At 40.1% G+C, this 21,186-nt stretch overlaps 1 protein-coding gene across 1 annotated transcript in view; it reads right to left on the bottom strand.

The window, feature by feature from the left end:
- The window catches only part of LOC132151644 (contactin-4-like), a 101,519-nt gene that overhangs the window by 12,744 nt on the left and 67,589 nt on the right, over positions 1–21,186 (bottom strand). The window contains exons 12-20 of the mRNA XM_059559900.1: positions 10,652–10,779; positions 9,747–9,919; positions 8,865–8,982; positions 8,330–8,488; positions 7,575–7,724; positions 5,559–5,629; positions 3,824–4,058; positions 3,398–3,513; positions 1,597–1,777 (exon numbers count right to left, since the gene is read on the bottom strand). Of these exons, the coding sequence (XP_059415883.1) occupies positions 1,597–1,777; positions 3,398–3,513; positions 3,824–4,058; positions 5,559–5,629; positions 7,575–7,724; positions 8,330–8,488; positions 8,865–8,982; positions 9,747–9,919; positions 10,652–10,779 (1,331 nt within the window). The remainder of the gene's footprint in view (positions 1–1,596; positions 1,778–3,397; positions 3,514–3,823; positions 4,059–5,558; positions 5,630–7,574; positions 7,725–8,329; positions 8,489–8,864; positions 8,983–9,746; positions 9,920–10,651; positions 10,780–21,186) is intronic.

Raw genomic sequence — 21,186 nt, forward strand, 5'->3', positions numbered from 1 at the left:
ACGGTATGCTTAGTCAGAGAATCTGCCATATAAAGGAAAAAGGACAATCGGCTATCTGCTCCGACACAAAGAAAGAGATCTGTCAAGCTTTTTATTTTAAAACGGCCTTAATTATATGCTCAGTCTATTAGCTGAAAATAGCCATAAGACTACCTCCATAGTAATGTTATAGTTTATCTGATGAGTTTCTGGCTCAGTTAAACACAGCGTTTTGTTCTCAATTATTGGCATCAGATAATGTGCCTATTTAGCCATGATAGTTTAACAAAGGCCACCTTAATCTTATCCTTATAGTGTTGAGAAAACCCCACTAAGAGTTTAACAGGGTAGGATTATGATGCTCTCAGGACCTTAATTTATATATATATATATATATATATATATATATATATATGTACAATATCGATAATTATCACGATAAATGTCAAATCTTTATTTCTTTCCAGTTTGAAGCCAGATTTTTGCTCCAAAGTGAAAGTAGTAGAAACCACACCATTAATTTTCCTTAACAATATAAATATCTAAATAGAAAAATTAATTTTCTTAGTTTCTGCATGGTCTAATGAGTGATATTGTTTGTTGCCTGAAAATATTAATAATAATAATAATAATGATAATAATATCACTTTTTGTCTCTTAGAAATGATCAGTTTGTACTTTGATCTGAGTGAATAAATGGTCCGTGTGGCGTAATTCAAATAAGTTGCGCTTTTTCATTCCGCTTTTGGCGCATAAACATTATACCAAACATTTATCAAACTCTTCATATCGTTTTATCGAGGGAAAATTATATCGCAATAATTATCAAATTATTGCCCAGCCCTAGTGTAAATGCATTCAGGCCACATCTGAGTTGCAATAAATACCAATCGAAATGCAGCTTCTGAAAAAAAAAAAAAATGTGACGAGTGGGGCGGTGCCGAGAGCCGTGGGAACGGAGCGAGGCTGGTGGAGTAATTGAGAAACTTTAATTACAAAATAAACACAAAACAGCGTGGCAGTCGGCCTTGAGGGGCTGCCGCGCTGTTTTGTGTTTATTTTGTAATTAAAGTTTACAAACAAAATCAAAACTCTAACTAAAATCCAGGCCTGGTCCTCCTTCGTTCTTCACTGTCGTCACTCCTGTTTTATATCCTTCCATCTCCTCCTTGGGACTCGAGACCGGTGGGTCGAGCAGGTGTCGCTCATTTCTCAATCACTCCACCGGCCTCGCTCCGTTCCCACGGCTCTCGGCCCCGCCCCACTCGTCACAAAAAAATATACAAATCATGACCAATATGTCAAGGGGGCTATAGCTTTTATTTTATTTTGAGCCTGAGGGCCTAAGTACACTAATTTCAGAGAGATGCCTGCCATTCAGCTTCCATTGGCAATTTCGCTTTTGGCAATTTTGGCTTTTGAGGTCCCTGGAAGGCTGAATACTGGATAAGTTTTGTTATTATTGACCTTTTTACTTTCACTTTTTGCGCAAATATTCCATGTAGTCTATCATAAAATCTACATGCATAACAAATACAGAGGACTTAAAGTTTTTGAATGGAGTATGCCCAGAAGCACTTCAGGTCAACTACATGTTTTTATAACAATATGACTTACGTGGCTTCCTGGTGGTGATGTTGATGGGTGCACTGGAAGGCCCGGCGCCTGCACTGTTGTGTGCTCTGACTGACATCAGATAAAGCGTGCTTCCCTTCAGACCTGTGATAATGACTGAGCTTTCTGTGACCCTTACTCTCTCTGCATCGCTTTCAGGCGACCCGTCCTCCAACCACTGCACCTGTAGTAGTGAAGGTGAAATTTAAAGAGACATTCATTCATTTCACCTTTTACAATACATAAATAAATGAATAAGTTCTCCATCTAGCTGCTTGCAAAAAAAAGAAAAAAATACTGATGCGGCCGAGAATATAAAAGAGCAGGTGCAGAGCAGAAATGCATCATCCACCTCTTGTCTGAAAGAGATGTATACAGAAATGCCTGAAGGATGGCGAAGAGAACCAAGGTTGCATGTGTAACCTTAGACGTTCCTTTTCGAAAGGGGATTCACTGCGTCCCCTAGAGGGGATATATATTCTTTAAAAACTGCTGAAGCAAAACCATTTGAAATCTTGAACACCTGTAAAAAATCAGCAAATTGGATCAGATATTCTGAATTTAAAAGGGAATACTTGGTTAAGACATTACAATAATGAAAACTATTCGACTTTTAATCTCAAACCTTAAGAACTTGTATTAAACAATGTCAATCTGTTTAAGAATAGAATTATATGTTTGAGTCCAGCTAGTCATACAGTATGTAATATGTGGAAGAATGATCGAATTCATAAACTAAACTGCTGCTTCCTTAGTCAAAGTATTTCTAATAAATATAAAATTTGCTAAATTAGATTTCGCTGTTAACAACTTTCTTCACGTTTTTTTGAAAGAAAGCAGATAATCTATTATTATTCCTAAGTATTTAAATTCATGCACCACCTCAAGCTTCTGTCATTGGACAAACATATCTGCTTTTACAGTACATCCTGATATGTCCTTTTAGTAAAAACATTCATACAGTTTTCTTGACATTAAGATATAAACATGGTTTAGTCAGCCATCATCTGATCCATCGTAGATTTCGATTTCTGTGGAGCCTGTTGCTGCCTTTTTGCATGTACATATATACATACAGCCAAGCAAGCACAAACACGCGCAGATACACACACATATTCATTTTAATGTCTGAATGGGCATGATGTTTCTGCTTGAGTAAGTGTGCTTCCAACCTCAAAGCTAAGAAATCGACTCGAGAAGAATGTCATTTTTGTTCCTGCATTAGCGTTCAATATACCAACTCTGTGACAAAGTCACCGTGACTTAGTTTCTTTTTTAACTACAGTTCAATAAACATCTGCACACTGCAGCAAGGGACTCTGGAAGTATTTGTGGATTTTCATATGTGCTTTTTTAACTACTACCCGAAGCTGTGAACGACTTATTGGTTTCACCACGGAACAACTGCATGACCAGGGATTTCTCGCTGAGGCTCGTTCAGGTTGGAAGGAGAGAAATGGGCAGAATCCTGTAGGTTTCTCACACAGTAAGAAATGACCTAGCAGCTGAAGTGTTTGCAGGAGGGGGAATTGATGTATGATGTCCACACATCTGAAATGTGATTTATATAAGTGCCCAGAATGCCTGGGTATTGGCGCTCCCCAGGAGACAGGACCAGCTGTGAGAAGACCTCTTCATTCTGCAGATGAGATTGTGAAAAATGTGGCCGGGGGATCGCAGACTCTTGTTGGGGAACAGGAAATTGCACACCCTGCCATCAGCGCAGTGCATACATTAAGGAATCTAAATTGAGGTGATGCAGTGTGAGGTTTTTTCCCTCCCTCCATTTTTGGTGTTTACATACCTCATAGCCTGTTATCCATCCTTTGCTGCCACTTTGGTGAACAGGTTCCCAGAATACCTCGATCTCAGATGCGGACAAACTGCGGGCCCAGACTCTAGGAGGAGCAACCGAAGGTTCTGTTGATGTCAGACATACCAAAATGAGAAAAGAAAGTGAAAAACAACAGGTAATGAGAACAGACAGTTTACAGGATTCATCCAACATCAGTCTCTAGTGCTTAAATATACCACCTGTTTGCAAGAACTAATTGTGCTATTAGCACACTTGCGAATAAAGAAATTACCATCAGAGTGCACTAACACAGCTGTAGAGGGAGTGTGATTAAAACTTGAAACGCATCTATCAACTTTTGTCATCCCTAAATGATGTCCAATAATGTCCTTGCACAATCTGCATACAATCAACACAGAACACAAGCATATTAACCTTCGTCTGCTGAATATACAATGACCACAGGGCTAAACGGTCCCTCTCCAATCTCGTTGTATACGCCGACTTTGACTTCAAACTGAGTGAGTGGCAGAAAAGTATCATTTTTATAAATGTATCGTGATGCATCTGCCAAGGTCAACACGCTCTGTTTCCATGTTGTGGTGCCAAGGGGACGAAATGCCACCACATATCCAAATTTTTCTCCATTTTGTAGCTCCTCTGGCACAGGCTGTGAGAAGAGAATATAAAGAATTAAATAATGTAATGTTATTCAATAAAGAAAGTTACTTGTTTCGTTCCTTAATGAAATAATGCTTTTATATTTACATTTATGCATTTGGCAGATGCTTTGATCCAAAGCACCTAACATATATTTAACAGCTTTCATGAGGAAAGAAATACAGTTCCATTAAGCATCTTGTTTGTGACAAAATATGCATACAAAAATGTAAAATTACAAGGATTGAAATACTATTTTTTTCAGCATCTAATACCCAGAATTAGAATTGCAATCATATAGTCCTATCCAGCAAATCATGCCAAAACAAACTTCTCTTTTGGTGCACCATGAGTGACATACTGTAATAAAGTCAGTATCCCTGTACTCTCAAATATACCTAAATAAGTGTGTGTGTATATATGCATGTCTGTAATATATACAAAAATACATGCTTGAATAGCTTTATATTTCACCATTGTTTTATGAAATTGTAGCTTTATGCTTCATGGGATTGTATTAAGTAAGTCTTTAAGTACACAGTCTTGTATCTTTATCTTTTTGTCTAATTTTCAAATACTTTGCATCAAATAAATGTTTATAATGATATATTCTCCTTGAAGGTGGTTGTGTTAGTTCATAGCTTATGCTTAAACAGAGACTCTTTAAAAATTCCTATAAAAAAAATAAAAAATAAATAAAAATCTTCCGGAACCAACGCTGATGAAAAAGTGGGCGGGCACAATGCACTATATCAGTGTGCTTGTAAAAACACCACTCAACCAATTCAAGCATCAGAGCTGTATGAGTAATTTTATCATTATCATAACAAATGATTAAAAAAAAAAAAACATTAGCAAGCACTGCTCTTCTCAATAAATCCTGTAATTTGAGGTGTCACTCATGCCTGTATCACAAACGATATGGGATGTTTTACAAAGCTTCATAGGTTAAAAGGGTTGTTTATACTATCAGCAATAATATTAGTCCCTTAAAAATGCATTAAAGAGAAATCATTCAGCTGACATGGTGTAAACATACTGCAAGTTGACAAGTAATTTTCCATGGTAAGTTTACATTGTTGCTTTCATAATCTGAATAAACCATGGAATATAAGTAAATATATTTGACAGATTTAAGCACTACTGTGTCAGTCAAGAAACCTCTAGACTTAGTGAAAAATGTGCCATATTTTGAAAATAATACTGTATTTCAACACACTGCTGAATATCTGCTGTGACAGCTGGTGAGATTACGAGTAAGCCATTGATAAACATTGTCATTTCATATTTACTGGTATGAAAGCTGTCTCATATCTACATCTTCATTATGATTTACATACCAGAGGGAGCAATCCCACTGAGGCAAAGAGCAAAGACGACAACTCTTTCCTTTTTAATTAAACCTTGTCTCATTTAAACCACGTCACCGTGGAGAATCCCCTAAGAATCCGATTCACAAGAGAAGGCTGATATGAATACGCTAATGTCACAATAAAGATGCTGAGCTCACCTCCCAAACAATCACGAGTTCGCCTCGGCTTCCTCCCCCTCCACTCACGTTAGCTGGGGCGACTTCAGGACCTGCCAGCCAGAACAGAGAACAGAAGAAACGGGCTTTATACCTGTGGGATTGGCGGAAAATCCGAACACTTCCTTTTCCTGAGGTGTGGCTCAATGGTCTTTTCAAAATGGTTCAAAGAATCTGAATGAGGTAGGATGTAACAACCTGCAGCATGTTCAGCTTCCTGATGAAAAAAAAAAAGCCTGTCTCTCAGCCTGGTTTTAGTGTGGTTCTGTGCACTTTTTTTTAGCTCAACAACAGCTTGGCCAGGGTCCGAGAACAGTTAGACCAATTTAACCAACTTGAGACTAGCAAATTAAACCAGTTCAAGCTAGTTTAAGATGTTTTAATGTAATGTGCTTATACTGAATAATTATGTATTTGCATTTGTTTTTTTTTTAATATGTGCTGGTTTATTTTGTAGTATGTATATATATATATTTTACAGACCAAAAGTTTGGACATACCTCATTCAAAGAGTTTTCTTTATTTTCATGACTATGAAAATTGTAGAGTCACACTGAAGGCATCAAGGGCTATTTGACCAAGAAGGAGAGTGATGGGGTGCTGCGCCAGATGACCTGGCCTCCACAGTCACCGGACCTGAACCCAATCGAGATGGTTTAGGGGTGAGCTGGACCGCAGACAGAAGGCAAAAGGGCCAAGAGTGCTAAGCATCTCTCAGGGAACTCCTTCAAGACTGTTGGAAGACCATTTCAGGTGACGACCTCTTGAAGCTCATCAAGAGAATGCCAAGAGTGTGCAAAGCAGTAATCAAAGCAAAAGGTGGCTACTTTGAAGAACCTAGAATATGACATATTTTCAGTTGTTTCACACTTTTTTGATATGTATATAATTCCATATATAATTCCACATGTGTTAATTCATAGTTTTGATGCCTTCAGTGTGAATCTACAATTTTCATAGTCATGAAAATAAAGAAAACTCTTTGAATGAGGTGTGTCCAAACTTTTGGTCTGTACTGTATATAAATATATATAAACTGTATTCATATGTATATAGTGTAAATTGCAAGTTAAATTAAGAGTGAACTAAATATTGCTAAATATTATTTTATCATAGTGTTAACAGTGTTCTATTGTAACTTATTTATACTGACTGGATGAAAATCCATTAAAAGTAAATAATGCCCAATTCCTCAGCCAAAGGGAACACTAAAAACCATAACTGTGACTATGTACAGTACACTTCATAACTATTTACATTATTGTCCCACAGTGCAGTACAATATGTTAACTTTTGATCAGTAATTATGATATAAAATGAAAGCATTGATTTCACAGTATAGATATTTTGCTATTAATATTGTAAAATCCTAGTAAATGCAGTGTCTTTCTTTATGAACTAAGCTTTATTTGCTGGGATCTTTAAGACAATAGCTGTTTGCATGTCCTTTTCACTTGGGATTGTGAGGTGAAGCCTGCATCTATTTGTGAAACAGTGATTGAAGCATTTGCACACAGTGCCTGAGCTCAAAATAGGGCCTTTCAAGTGTTACTGCTTCATAGAATGAGGAAGAAGTCCACTCAATTTTTGTTTATGTCGACATCAATTATTGATAGCTGCATTTCCTGATTGCTGATGTCTATCCGCTGAGTGCAGCAGGGTTGGGCCTTGCATTAAAGAAAACAGCTATGTAAGCTACACCCCACTCCACCACACACACACAAAATTTCAAACCAACTACATTTTCTTGTGGTTTCAAACTAATTAACTAAAAATGCCAGCCCTTCTGTGATGCCATTCCGATTTCATAAATTATTTGCAATTTGGATGTTCCCAGGAAAACCGGTATGAATGCATGAGTGTTTATTTCTCATGCCTGAACTCTATTACGAGTAGTTACTCTCAGTGATTTAAACTAATTATAGAATTAAATGACATTTTCTCCTTCCTGCTGTATTAGAGATAACAGATATGGAATCGGGAGGGATGAATGCATACCTGCAGCTTTGGTGCGAACGGGTTTGGATGGCACGCTGGGTTCCCCCACCCCCACATTGTTGATAGCCACAACTCTAAATTCATAATCAACCCACGGATTGAGATTCACTGCCATTGCATAAATCATCTGTCCATGCACAGAATCAGGAACTAGGATTAAAGAAAATGTGGAATGGAAAAACATCAATACCCATCTGCATAAATGAGTAGCCTCTCATAATTATTTTGCAGTTATTCTTGAAGATATATTTTGATCTATCTTAGCAAATGCCTGTTTCTTTTGTTTTTTCTTTCATAATGTATTAAAAAAGGCATTCGCATTAATCACATCTAAGTGACTCACTCAAAAAAAGAATATGAATAGTTGCATCCTACAAAAATATTGTTATAAAAACAGAATCACCACACAGGTAGGTCTATCTGTCTGTCTAATCACAAATAATCACACACACACACACACACACACACACACACACACACACACACACACACACACACACACACACATATATATATAATATGGCAGCACCATTTGTAGGTTTTATGCATTTAACTTAAATGTACATTTAAAATGTGCAGTGGAAATTCTGGGAATGTCATTTTATGTTTTTTTCTAATGTAAATTATAGTATGAATTGACATTTCCAAAAACAAAATTGTTTTTGTAAAGGGTGTCTCAATCACAATAATAATAACATGAACTGGTTTTCTAATATAAAACAAGATTTAACAAGAAAGTTCACCGAGTCCTTTACCAGTTTTGACTGCCTGCCAGCCGATAGAGAAGGGGGTCCTTGCTTGCACGATGTAGAGGTTAACGGGACTGTGGTTGTCAGGTCCGGGGCCCCACGAGAGCTGAGCAGTCCTGTCTGTGACGTCCCCCACCAACACACCCACTGGAGCACCAGGGGGCCCTGACAACATCACCACCAAAGAGACAAAAAGGACTCAAACTTGCTGTGTATCCTCATCAGAGAAGGACACAGCAAGGTTGCCAAGTACCTTGCGCTGTGAGACAAGTCTGCCCACAAAAGGCGACATGATTAATATTCAGAACCAGCAAGAGAGATCCTTCACTTGATGATGGAAATACAAAAAGTTCGAAAGAGCATGAAGCAGGGAATTAATGCATTGATTTTAGATACTCCTGTAGTCATTACTTCAAGAGCTGAATAACAGAATAAAATAGAAATAGCGGGGCAAATTGTGTGGCCTTTTTAATTTATATTTGATAAATGCTCAGAAAAGTGTAGAATACTGAACAGTCTCCGCGGAGGTATATGCACATACCTCTGACAATTAAGTCTGCTGCTGCAGACACACTGTCCACAGCTGTATGCACCATGCAGACGTACTTCCCAGAGTGCTTGAGCTGCACGTTCCTGATCATAAGATCCCCAGAAGAGCCCTATATATATATATAAAAAAGTATTATGTAAATAAAAAAATAAATAAAAGGAGAAAGAAGTCTATCTATCCATCCATATGATTACTTTATTCACACAGTATATTATGCAATGTCAATGGTTTTGTTTACTACTTCAACACTACTTCTACAGGAAACTGTATTTTTTTTTTTCAGGATTCTTTAATGAAGTTGAAAATAACATTTATATGAAACAAATTGTCAATAGAATGCATCCCCGAAGAAAAAAGAAATTCTGACCACAAATTTTTCATTCTTTCTTCTAACCCAAAATCAAGTATATTTTCATTTCTGTAGTTACAATAAAAGATTATTTCAACTCGCTTGGACAATCAATCCTATTGCTATCAGAGACAGCCTGCCATTTGTGCATTTGCTTGGTCTCTCCAGGTTCTCAAAAGCAATACTTGGCAACTTGAAAGCTCCGTGGATGATCTACACAGTGAGAGAGTGGGTCCTGTGGAGTGGATAGCTGTTTGAGGTTCACTGTGTGTTAAACGGAGTGCAATGTAAATCCTGTAATCAGACAGATTTGTGCCTCTGTGTTCAGAGAGCAGCCAGGTGCCCTTGTACTCAAGTTCCCCCCATTGCAAGCTCGACGAAAAAAAAAAAAACACCAAGGGAACCCAATCATTCTTCACACGCATTCCTCTACTCTGAATGATTTCAAAGAGGAATCCAAGGCTACAGTATTTCAGGAATACAGAATTTGTAGCTTTGAATTATAATGACTGACAGAAACGCACCCCTCCAATCATCCCGAAGTGATCGTGTCTACTGAAATCGATGAGCTTTCCGTTGAAGAACCACTTGAAGATGGGGTATAGAGTGGAGTCTTTAGATACTTCACACGGCAAGACAATGCTCTCCCCCACTGTGGCATCCATACTCAAAGGAGGGACTGTAATCTTGGTCGGTTCTGTCAAGAAAAAAAAATTAGAAAAAGGAAAGGAAGAACCAGGGCAGAACTGTTGAACGTCTTCAGTTATGCATTAATTCATGAGAGTTTTGTGCACTTTTCAGTCTGTCAGGTTTGGAGACCGCCAACCAGCTAAACCAACTGGAAACCAGCCTGGGAAAGTAGCTAGACCAGCCTAAAGGATCTTAAAACAGCTAAAATCATAGATGAAGTTGTTTTATTCAGTAGGAATTTGTTGATTCACTGACTAGCTATCAGAAAATCCTCATTTTAAAATTTAACACCCACAATTTTTTTTTATTTATTCAGTCCGGAATTTGAATAACCCTATTTGAAGCCATCAAAGTGTCCAAAAAAACATGCATATGTAATGCCTTAAGTTATTAAAAGAGTAAATTGAGAGTAAAAAAAAAAATTGCTAGAGCAGCATATTTTTAATTAAACATGCAGAAAGCGACTGGGGTGATGAGGATGAAGTCCGCTCCCGGTACTGTGGATGGCTACGGATTTTTTTTTTCACACCAAGCGGCTGGACTAATAACTCACACATGACAAAAGCTTGGATGAGTTATACCTCTGTCAAACCGGCAGGAACATAAAACAACTATATATTTCATTATCAATTTCATGCTTGGGTTGCTCACTGTTTTTCCACTGGTTCTCATCCGGTTTAAGGCATCTGTTTAGAAGCAAGAGAAATGTGCTGTTTGTGAAATGTGAAAGGTGCTTTACCTTTGACCACTAAAGTTCCAGTACTGCTGGATGTACCAAAGGGGTTTTTGGCAACACAAGTGTACCTCCCTGCATCGGATTTGGTAACATTGGCAATTCTGAGGGTGCCGTCCTCTGAGATGGTCCGCCTGCAACAGTAAATAAAAATTGGTGGAATAAATGTCAACAACCAGTGTCATCTTGCTTTAACAATGCTGTTTTTTAAACAATAAATACGTTTATATATAAAATTCAAATGTTTAGGGTATTTTATTTTTATTATTACACTTCAAAGGTTCACTCTCCTTCAATAAGCCAGAAGCAAAGCATGCTGGGAACTAGAAATATGCTGTAACTCATTCGGTGAAAGTGTGTATATACACAGTATGTGTGTACATACATTCACATTTATATGGGAACATGCATGTGCACAATAAAAGATAAAACTTTATAAATATCACATGTAATGAATATTACTGTATGTATCAATATATAGCTATACATGGCCAATGCATATTGCAGTATATTGAAAAATATAAGCACTAGTTTCCCATACATGGAAATATATTATGTAATATAAAACATTATATTTTTAAGTTTATTCCCATAAGGGTATTAAAATTATATGACTTGAGTAGGAGAGATGTATGAGATCTATAAACATTCAAAATCGTTTAACTATTTTTGTAGAACAGTGCAAAAGTATTTGGGTGGTGAAACTGACAGTGTACTGGAACAGATGAAAGAATAAACAAAGATGGTCTTTAACCCAACACGTTCTCTGACACACAGAGTCTGCTCAGGTACTGGATCAGAGCTTTAATGTTCAAGGATACAGCAACCTTCCTTCCTTCTTGCCTCCCCAAAAGGAATACTTAAAGAGCCAGACTCAGCCTATTCCAGACAGAATAACTATCACGCTGTCTGGTCTCTGTTTCCCTGAGTCTCCACTAGTGGTCTCACTTCCCCATAGGCACCTCACCTTAGGCACTACAATTCCCACAAAGCCTTGTCCCTTCATCACAGTAATTGCACTCCTGTTAATTGCACTAAGGTGTCTTCACTTGATAGTCATTACCCTGCCTATATTAACCGGTCTTTTCTGTTTGTCTTCATGGAGTCCTTTCTTTCCGTCACCCAGTATCCTCTCCTTCCGAGTTCCTCGTCTTCCGAGTTCCTGTTCCTGTTCCCATTCCTGTTTATTTATTTGTTTGTTTGTTTGGATGGATTTTTGGTTTTGACCTCTGCATGTTGGATTCTGAGTTGGATTACCCAAATAAACCTACACTGCGTTTGGATCTCTCGTCTCCTGCGTTTCACTGGGTTTCTGATCGTAACAGAAGGACTCCATCCATGTCGAGATCCAGCGGTGTGGGACTTCATTCCCGTTCCCCAGCCAGTATGGTGGAGCGGAGGGCGAAATATTTGAAATTAACCACCCTCCGCCAAGAGGGCAATGAGGTGGGTGTCATGGCACAAATGTTCTGGTCCCTAGCTGAGGGGATGGGATATAATGATGCGGCCCTAAAGGACACTTTCAACACTGGGCTGGATGACCCGGTTCCTCGAATCTAAATGGAGCAGTTGGACGCTTATAATTTCTGGGACTTCGTATTCCATTTACAACATCGGTCTCTGTGGAATACCCCAGCCACACCTGTCTTTCTCGGTGGGATGGTTGATTCTAGACCGGGGTCTACAAACAGGAGGACCGCCAGCCCAGCGCCACTGCACAAGATGGCCGCCAGCTCAGCGCCACAGCACAAGGTGGTCGCCAGTCCAGCGTCACGGCGCAAGATGGCCGCCAGCCGAGCGCCACAGCACAAGATGGCCGGCGGTCCAGAGTCATGGCACAAGATGGTTGCTTGTCCAGCGTCATCTGCACAGGATGACAGCCACAGTTGACCCTCCAGAGACGAGTCAGGTTCCCGTTGATCTTCCGGAGTCGAGTCAGGTTCCCGTTGACCTTCCGGAGTCGAGTCAGGTTCCCGTTGACCTTCCGGAGTCGAGTCAGGTTCCTGTTGACCTTCCAGAGTCGAGGGCTAGTCACCGTTTACCTTCCAGAGTCGAGGGCTAGTCACCGTTGACACTCCAGAGTAAGGTCAAGTCAAGTCACCGGTGTTCTTCATGGGCAAGGGCAAGTCACCGGTGTTCTTCATGGGCAAGGGTAAGTCACCGGTGTTCTTCATGGGCAAAGGCAAGTCACCATTGATCTTCATGGGCAGAGTCATGTCACCAATGATCTTCATGAGCAGAGTCAAGTCACCAATGATCTTCATGAGCAGAGTCAAGTCATCATTGATCTTCCTGAATCCATTCTAAACATCACGGAATTACCAGAGTCTCCCCACGTCTCTGCGAAACTACCAGAGCCTCTCCACGTCTTGGCTGAACTTCCAGAACCTCTCCACGTCTCGGCTGAAATTCCAGAGCCTCGTCACATCTCTGAACTCTCTGAGTGCTTGACTGATCCTGTTGTGTCCCCGGAGGCCACCCTTAACTTGTTCATGTTCTCTGTTTCAGACTTGCCTAACAAGACTGGCTCTCCTGTGTCATCGATCCCACTGTGGTGGTCTTCTGCGCCAACCGGGTGGCCCTCTGCCTCGACCGCACGGATGTGGTGGTCTTTTGCGCCGCCCTGGTGGGCTTCTGTCTTGACCGCACGGAAGTGGTGGTCTTCTGCGCCGCCCTGGTGGGCTTCTGTCTCGACCGCACGGATGTGGTGGTGTTCTGCGCCGCCCTGGTGGGCTTCTGTCTAAACCGCACGGATGTGGTGGTCTTCTGCGCCCCCCGGTGGGCTTCTGTCTCGATCGCACGGATGTGGTGGTCTTCTGTGCCGCCTTGGTGGGCTTCTGTCTCGACCGCACGGATGTGGTGGTCTTCTGCGCCACCCGGGTGGGCTTCTGTCTCGACCGCACGGATATGGTGGTCTTTTGCGTCGCCCGGGTGGGCTTCTGTCTCGACCACACGGATGTGGTGGTCTTCTGCGCCGCCCTGGGGGGCTTCTGTCTCGACCGCACGGATGTGGTGGTCTTCTGCGCCACCCGGGTGGGCTTCTGTCTCGACCGCACGGATATGGTGGTCTTTTGCGTCGCCCGGGTGGGCTTCTGTCTCGACCACACGGATGTGGTGATCTTCTGCGTCACCTTGGTGGGCTTCTGTCTCGACCGCACGGATGCGGTGGTCTTCTGCGCCGCCCTGGGGGGCTTCTGTCTCGACAGCATGGCTCCATTTCCACCTTGCTCCTCTCTGGATTCCTGCCCTGTCGGCCCTGGGAAACTGAACGTTATGTCCTTCCTGGACTTGTGTTTTGTTGTTGTTGTTTTTTTTTTTTTTTTTTGCTCCTCTTCTCTCTGTTTCCATCTATGGACCCTCCGTCCCTTCCCCTGATCCTCCGCCAGTCCACCTCCCTCCTGGGCTCCTTGTTTTTGTTTTTCTCTCTGTTTCCCTCTATGGACCTGGCCCTCCATCCCTCACCCTGAACCTCCGCCGGTCCACCTCCCTCCTGGGCTCCTTGTTTTTGTTTTTCTCTCTGTTTCCCTCTATGGACCTGGCCCTCCGTCCATCCCCGTGATCCTCCGCCGGTCCACCTCCCTCCTGTGCTCCTTGTTTTTGTTTTTTGCACTTCTTGCCTCTGTTTCCCCATTTTACCTGGCCTTCTGTCCCTCCACCTGGTCCTCCGCCGCTCCAAATCCCTCCTGGTCTCTGTGTTCCTTGGTCTCTTCTTGGGTTCGGGTGGAGCATCTGGTAGTTGCTCCGTGGAGGAGGGGGTAATGTCACGCTGTTTGGTCTCTGTTTCCCTGAGTCTCCACTAGTGGTCTCACTTCCCCATAGGCACCTCACCGTAGGCACTACAATTCCCACAAAGCCTTGTCCCTTCATCACAGTAATTGCACTCCTGTTAATTGCACTCAGGTGTCTTCACTTGATAGTCATTACCCTGCCTATATTAACCGGTCTTTTCTGTTTGTCTTCATGGAGTCCTTTCTTTCCATCACCCAGTTTCCTCGCCTTCCGAGTTCCTCGTCTTCCGAGTTCCTGTTCCTATTCCTGTTTATTTATTTGTTTGTTTGTTTGGATGGATTTTTGGTTTTGACCTCTGCATGTTGGATTCTGAGTTGGATTACCCAAATAAACCCACACTGCGTTTGGATCTCTCGTCTCCTGCGTTTCACTGGGTCTCGATCGTAACAATAACAAAAAAACTACCAGTATTTGTCTTGGAATGCTTGGGTTTATTTTTAAAAAGCCTGAAAACTGTAAAAAATCATTAAAATTAAATAGTCAGAGTATTCAACAGGATATATTCAGTAAATGGGATTCTAAAAGATGAAACCTCCAAATTAATGCGTAAATACTGCAATATTAAGGCCAAGAATAATTTGAACAGAGGTGGAAAGAGTACAAAAATATTCTACTCAAGTAAAAGTACCATTACATTAATTACATTTTACTTAAGTACAAGTAAAAGTACCAGTCTAAAAATCTACTCAAGTAAAAGTAAAAAGTAGCTCATTTAAAATTTACTCAGAGTAAAAATTACTTAGTTACATTTTAACAGTGGGAGGGAGTCAAAAATGGGACAGGCCAAGGTTGTCAAACTCAGTTCCTGGAGGTACCACAGTCCTGCACAGTTTAGATATAACCCTAATTAAACACACCTGATCCAGCTAATCTAATCATTTAGGTTTATTTGAAAACTACATGATATGTGTGCTGGAGCAGGGTTAGAACTAAACTCTGCAGGGCTACGGCCCTCCAGGAACTGAGGGTGTACTCACACTAGGCACGGTTGCCATGAACCGGGCCCGAGTACGATTGTCCCCCCTCCCCACTCCCCCTCTGGCCTGCACTCACATAGGGTTTCAGCATTCGTGCCGGAGCACGCTTACGTCATTATGGTGCGACGGTTTCAGTAGAAACTATAGCTACTAGTTCAGAGAAAACTGATTATGTGACACCAATAAACGAGACTGAAGAAATTGCACCTCTGACTGAGGAACAGTCTAAAAATGAAGACATTTCTGTGGTTGACAAAATGTATGAGGAACAAACCAATAATGAGCAACTTAAAAATGAGGAACTGAATGTGGAAAATGACAAAGAAACTGTAGCTACTGGTCCAGATTCTGACAAAGATTTAAACCGAGTTGTGCTTGAAAAATCATCAGAGCAAGAGAGAGTTTTAGAGCCTTTAGAGCTTGAGAAACCATCAGAGGTCTCATTAGAATCTGAGAAAATTGTGGAGCCTGAAAAACCATCTGAATCAGAAGACCCAGTGCAGAAAAACATGGAATCAGAAGAATGTGTGGAACTGGAAAACTCGCATGAAACTAACAAATCTCTGGATTCTGAGAAACCCTCAGAAAATGAGAAAGCTCTCACTGAAGGAACAGGGAAAGTTGATGATGTACAAATAGCAGACAAAATTTCAGCTGAATCTGAAAAAGGCATTGCATTGACAATTTCTGACAGCCAGCAAGCAGACCTTAAGGAAAAACCAGATGAAATCACAAAGTCACAAGAATGTGACAAAACATTAATGGCGGCAACCACACAACCATCTTTAGATCCACAGTTGATTTCTTCCTTTCAGCAGCAGCAACAGCCCAAACAAGACACTATTGTACCTCAGCCAGGAAAAGTGGATTTTCCTGCTCAGCCAAGACAGAGAATGGCAGGACCTTTTTGTCAGCCCAGACCTGGAATGCCTGAACCAAGAGGACCTAGACCTGCCATTTCTAATCAATCAAGACCAAAAATGCCTGGATCTCAAAGACCCCCAGAGCCTGCTGCATTTTCTGGGTTTATGTCAATGTTTTCTGGCCCAAGTGCTCCTAGCAAGCCAGCGACTTCTAGTTTCTTCTCAGTGCCACAGACCTCTTTCTTCAAGTCATCACTACCTTCTGCTCCAGCACAACCACAACAGCAGAAGAGCTCATTTTTTAATCTTCCAACCAGTCTGCCAACAGACTCCCTCACAGGTGATCTGTTCGGATTGTTTAAAGGTACAGAAGCAGCAAAATCAGATGAAACCAAGCTGCCAGAGAAAGGTCATGATGGAACACAAGACTCTAAAGAGCAAATGAACCTCGCTGCTAGTAAGTCAAGTGCAGTCTCTGAACCTAAGTCAACTGTGGTAAGCACTGAATTAGTAAATGAAAAACAACTGAAGCAAGGTGATTCAGATTCATTAAAGCTTGATGAGGAGCAAGAGGTCAAATCTCCAGACGAAACAAAATATGAAAGCAAGGAAATCACTGAGACATCTGAAACTATTCACACACAGATATCTGAATCAGGTTTACCCTCAAAGGCACCACCAGGAGACAAAGAAACCCCACCATCAACACCCAAAGTAGTAGTTGAAGATAAATTACCAACCTCAACACCTTCGGTTTCCAACTGAACCGTGGGCTCTGGCCCACCTCTTCCAAGCGGGCGAGGGCCGGCCAATCGAGCCGCGCCCGTGCACGGTACGGAGCACTCACACTAGTCAAACGAACCGCTTTTTGGTGGACAAACGCACTCGGGCACGCTTCAAACTGGCTAGTGTGAGTACACCCTGAGTTTGACACCCCTGTGATAGGTCTATTAATCTCAAACTAGTTGTTTTTAATTAAAGGAATCAGTTATTTAGAATGATAAAACATTTGGGCTGTTACCAGGCAAATCAGTATCAACAAACTCATCTTTTAATGCAGAGGAAATGCAGAAGATTCAAGATTGGAAGTGGCATTTAGATGTATTACACTGTTTAGTGCAGGACAAGAATGCATTTAACCTGCAGTTACAAATGCATGAATAATGTTTTGATATACAAGACATAAAATGTTGAATACTCATTTGAAATGATAAGAAATTAATTATTTAAAAAAATCAAAAGATACTTTAAATGTGAAATTAAAATGGCCAGTATGTGTCAGCAAGTCACTGTTAATAAGCGAGTCATTGCGATTGAACCGAATCATTTAAACGGTTGATTCATTCAGGAACGAAACACTGTCACGTTGCTCAGAGACGAAAAACTGTGCTTTGGTGGCTGTGTTTGGAATTATTTTCTGTTGTAGAAATAGAGCTAAAAAAGGCAATATGGTGTCTAAAACGCAAGTATCTTAATTAACTTGTTTACTGAACTGTTATGTATATATTCATGATGATTTTTGGAGGAAAAGATGGCATTCTTTGTGTGATTTTGATTTAATATATGAAATTATATAAATATGTGAATTTTCTGCCCCTATATCTTCAATTTTGTGATCATTCTAAATGCATTTTAGGAGACTGAATCACACAGTGAAAGAACGCACTATAAATGCGCGCCCACGTCATTAAAACAAAAATAGCACACTCCTCACCACTGTCTTTTTGGCTAATTTGTGCAAAACCTCTTGCTAAAATGTCAAAGCTTCATTTTAACCACCAATGCAACGATGCCAGTTTGCCCTCCTGCCCATTATTTACTGCCGTAGTTTCCAGGGAGCATTTATTTTTTTTATTTTTATTTTTTTACTCAGTAATTAATGTGTTTTAAAATGTAGCAAAGTACAATACTTCAAACAAAATATACTTAAGTAAAAGTAAAATTACAGATTAAAAAAATTACTTTAAAAAGTATTAGTACACAAAAAAGCTACTCAATTACAGTAACGCGAGTAAATGTAATTCGTTACTTAACACCTCTGAATTTGAAAGGGAAGAGGATGTAAAAGAGGAGCTTGTTTCAATTCTTACCTGCGACCTTATCATTATCCAACACATGTAAGATGCAAACAACACATTAAAAAGCATTTCCAAAAAGGCAGCAAGAGCAGATGTGATTATGGAGTGGTTGGAGAAGCCTGTATGGATCATGTGAGGAGATGTTGATAGTGTCTGACTGAAATGATAACCTGGCTAAAGATCTGACTTTGCAATAGAGCTGCAACAGCACAAACTAAACAGATTCTCTCACTCTCATCAAAAAGGTTTTTACTAGTGGTGGCTCTTCATACACAGGTTATGGATTTTTCATAACCCTCCCCCATCCTTCAGTATTAAACGTGTATTTGGCAGATATGACTGATAGCTAAAATTGTGTAGGTTGTGTAGGAGAGGTGTGTGAGATGATAAGCGCATAGTAAGTGATAATTTATGCATTGCAAAATTCAAATGTAAAAAAAAAAAGAAAAAATGAAATAATAGAAATTAAAAAACAAATAATACACATGCTATAGATGGTCTAATATGAATCAGAAAAATAAAACTGATTACTTGCTTGGCTAACTGCTAGCAGGTTAGGTCATAGTCTTAAAAATAGAGGTTAAGTTTATGCAACTGGCCCAAACTTGGCTCTTTTGGGCTAAAACAGGAAGCAATCACCCAGCAACCATAAAGACCACCCTATCGTCCTGTTAAAAATACTCAGAACACTTTAGCAACCACTTAGCAACACCTCTGCAACCATTCACATCACCTTATCAACTGTGCTAGTGACTTTTGATCCACTCGCATTTTCTTCAGAAAAAAAAAATATATATTTGATTTAATCTTTTTATGTATATTTCATTCTACCTGGAAACTTGTCAGACTTCCTGCAACTGACGTCAGTAAGCAATTCTCAGAAGTGCTCCATCGACCTTGATGTACATGAACAAAAAATGCTGCTTTGCTTTTAATAACTAGGAATAGAACAGAAGGAATGATAGATAGATAAATAAATAGAGCAATGTAAATATATAACGCTGTGACCTTCTCCCAGAACAAATCAAACATGAGCGCAGCAGACCTGCCAGCTAAGAAATCAAACAATTTCAGCTGCAGCTTTTTAAAATAAATCGATGCTTCTCTTCGCATGTTGAGGCATGTCATAAAAAGTCTACAGTGAGGCTACAACAAAAACTCAAAGAGTGTGAGATGCAACATGTTTGTGGTTGCACCTCTTCAAACTAAATCAGAGTGTAATTGCTGTGAAAACATTTCAGACTCAACAATCACACATATTTACCCACAAAGCAGCTCTCTGTTCTTTCTCTCATGAATAATGTAGGTGTCAGTGTGTTCTGAAGGGCATGGTACCTCAACTACTGTTTAAAAGTTTGGACTTCATATATATATATATATATATATATATATTTTTTTTTTTTTTCTTATGTTCACCAAGTCATGTATTTATTTGACCAAACATACAGTAAAACAGTAATATTTAGATTTTTTTTTCTATTTTCATATATATTTAAAATGTAATTTTTAATTCATTAATTTAGTTAAAATTTCTCAATTTAATATGTCATTGCTGAATTAAAGCACCAGTTTCTTACTGACCATTTAAAGTACAGTGTACAATTTTTTTGCAGTATGCATAACTGGCTACCAATAGCTGCTCGCATAAAATTCAAGGCATTGATGTTTGCCTACAAAACCACCACTGGCTCTGCACCCTTTACCTAAATTCATTACTTCATACATGTATGTCTTCTAGAAGCTTGCATTCTGCAAGTGAACATCACTTGATTGTGCCATCCCAAAGAAGCACAAAATCACTTTTATGGAACTCAATACGAGCAGCTGAGTCCTTAGCCATCTTCAATAATTGGCTAAAAACACATCTCTTCCATCTTTATTTGACCATCTAATTCTAGCACTTTCTATTCTAATTCTATTATAAAAAAAAATACCTTTTTAAAAAAAAATCCCTCTTAGGCTTGTACACTATTAGAGGGGTCATATGATGCAATTTAAATTTTTCCTTTTTTTTTGAGTGTTACAAGCTCTTGGTGCATAAAGAAGATCTGTAAAGTTGCAAAGACTAAAGTCTCAAATCCAAAGAGATATTCTTTATAAAAGTTAAGACTCATCTACACCCCCTAAAATGGCTCGTTCTAACACGCCCCCACATCTCTACGTCATTATGTGAGAAGATTTGCATAACGCCACCCAGATGTTCACACAAAGAAAGAAGGCGTACCTTTTATTCTCATCACAGTATTTTAGCCGCAGCCGCCATTTCATATAGACGCTGAGTGTTTCACTGTGAAAGCAAAACTACTTTGTTTAGCCTTCCAAAAGAGTTACCGCAAGCCAAACGGATGCTCCTTCATAGAATTCGCCGGCCACTTTGTTCTCAAGTCATCCGCCTCTGCTCACTCAAACTGGCCTCCGCTCATTCAAGCTGGCCTCTGGCCTCCGCTCACTCAAGGCTGCAGTGTGTGACGCTGTTCCGTTGAGAAAGCAAAACTACTTTGTGTCCTTCCAAAAGAGGACACGACAAGATATCATGTTTATATCATGTTTATAATGGGTTTTATGTTCATGTCTCTTCGCTCTGGAAGGACAGGGCATCACAATATGTTAAGGGGCATAACATTTCACTTTTCAGTCCGATGAGTCTTGTAAAACTTGATGCATTTCAAAAGGCAGGGCATAGAGGAGAAACAATAATGGGCAGCAGTACAGTTCTTCTTCTCTTTAGCCCAGCTCCTTAGCCCAGGTAAGACACCTCTGACGTCATCTGTGGTTCAGGAGTGGCATAACAACTGCCTTGACCCCAGCCTCAGTCCATTCCTTGTGAAGTTCAC

This window comes from Carassius carassius, chromosome 10 (genome assembly GCF_963082965.1).
Source record: "Carassius carassius chromosome 10, fCarCar2.1, whole genome shotgun sequence".
In the NCBI taxonomy this organism is placed as follows: domain Eukaryota; kingdom Metazoa; phylum Chordata; class Actinopteri; order Cypriniformes; family Cyprinidae; genus Carassius; species Carassius carassius.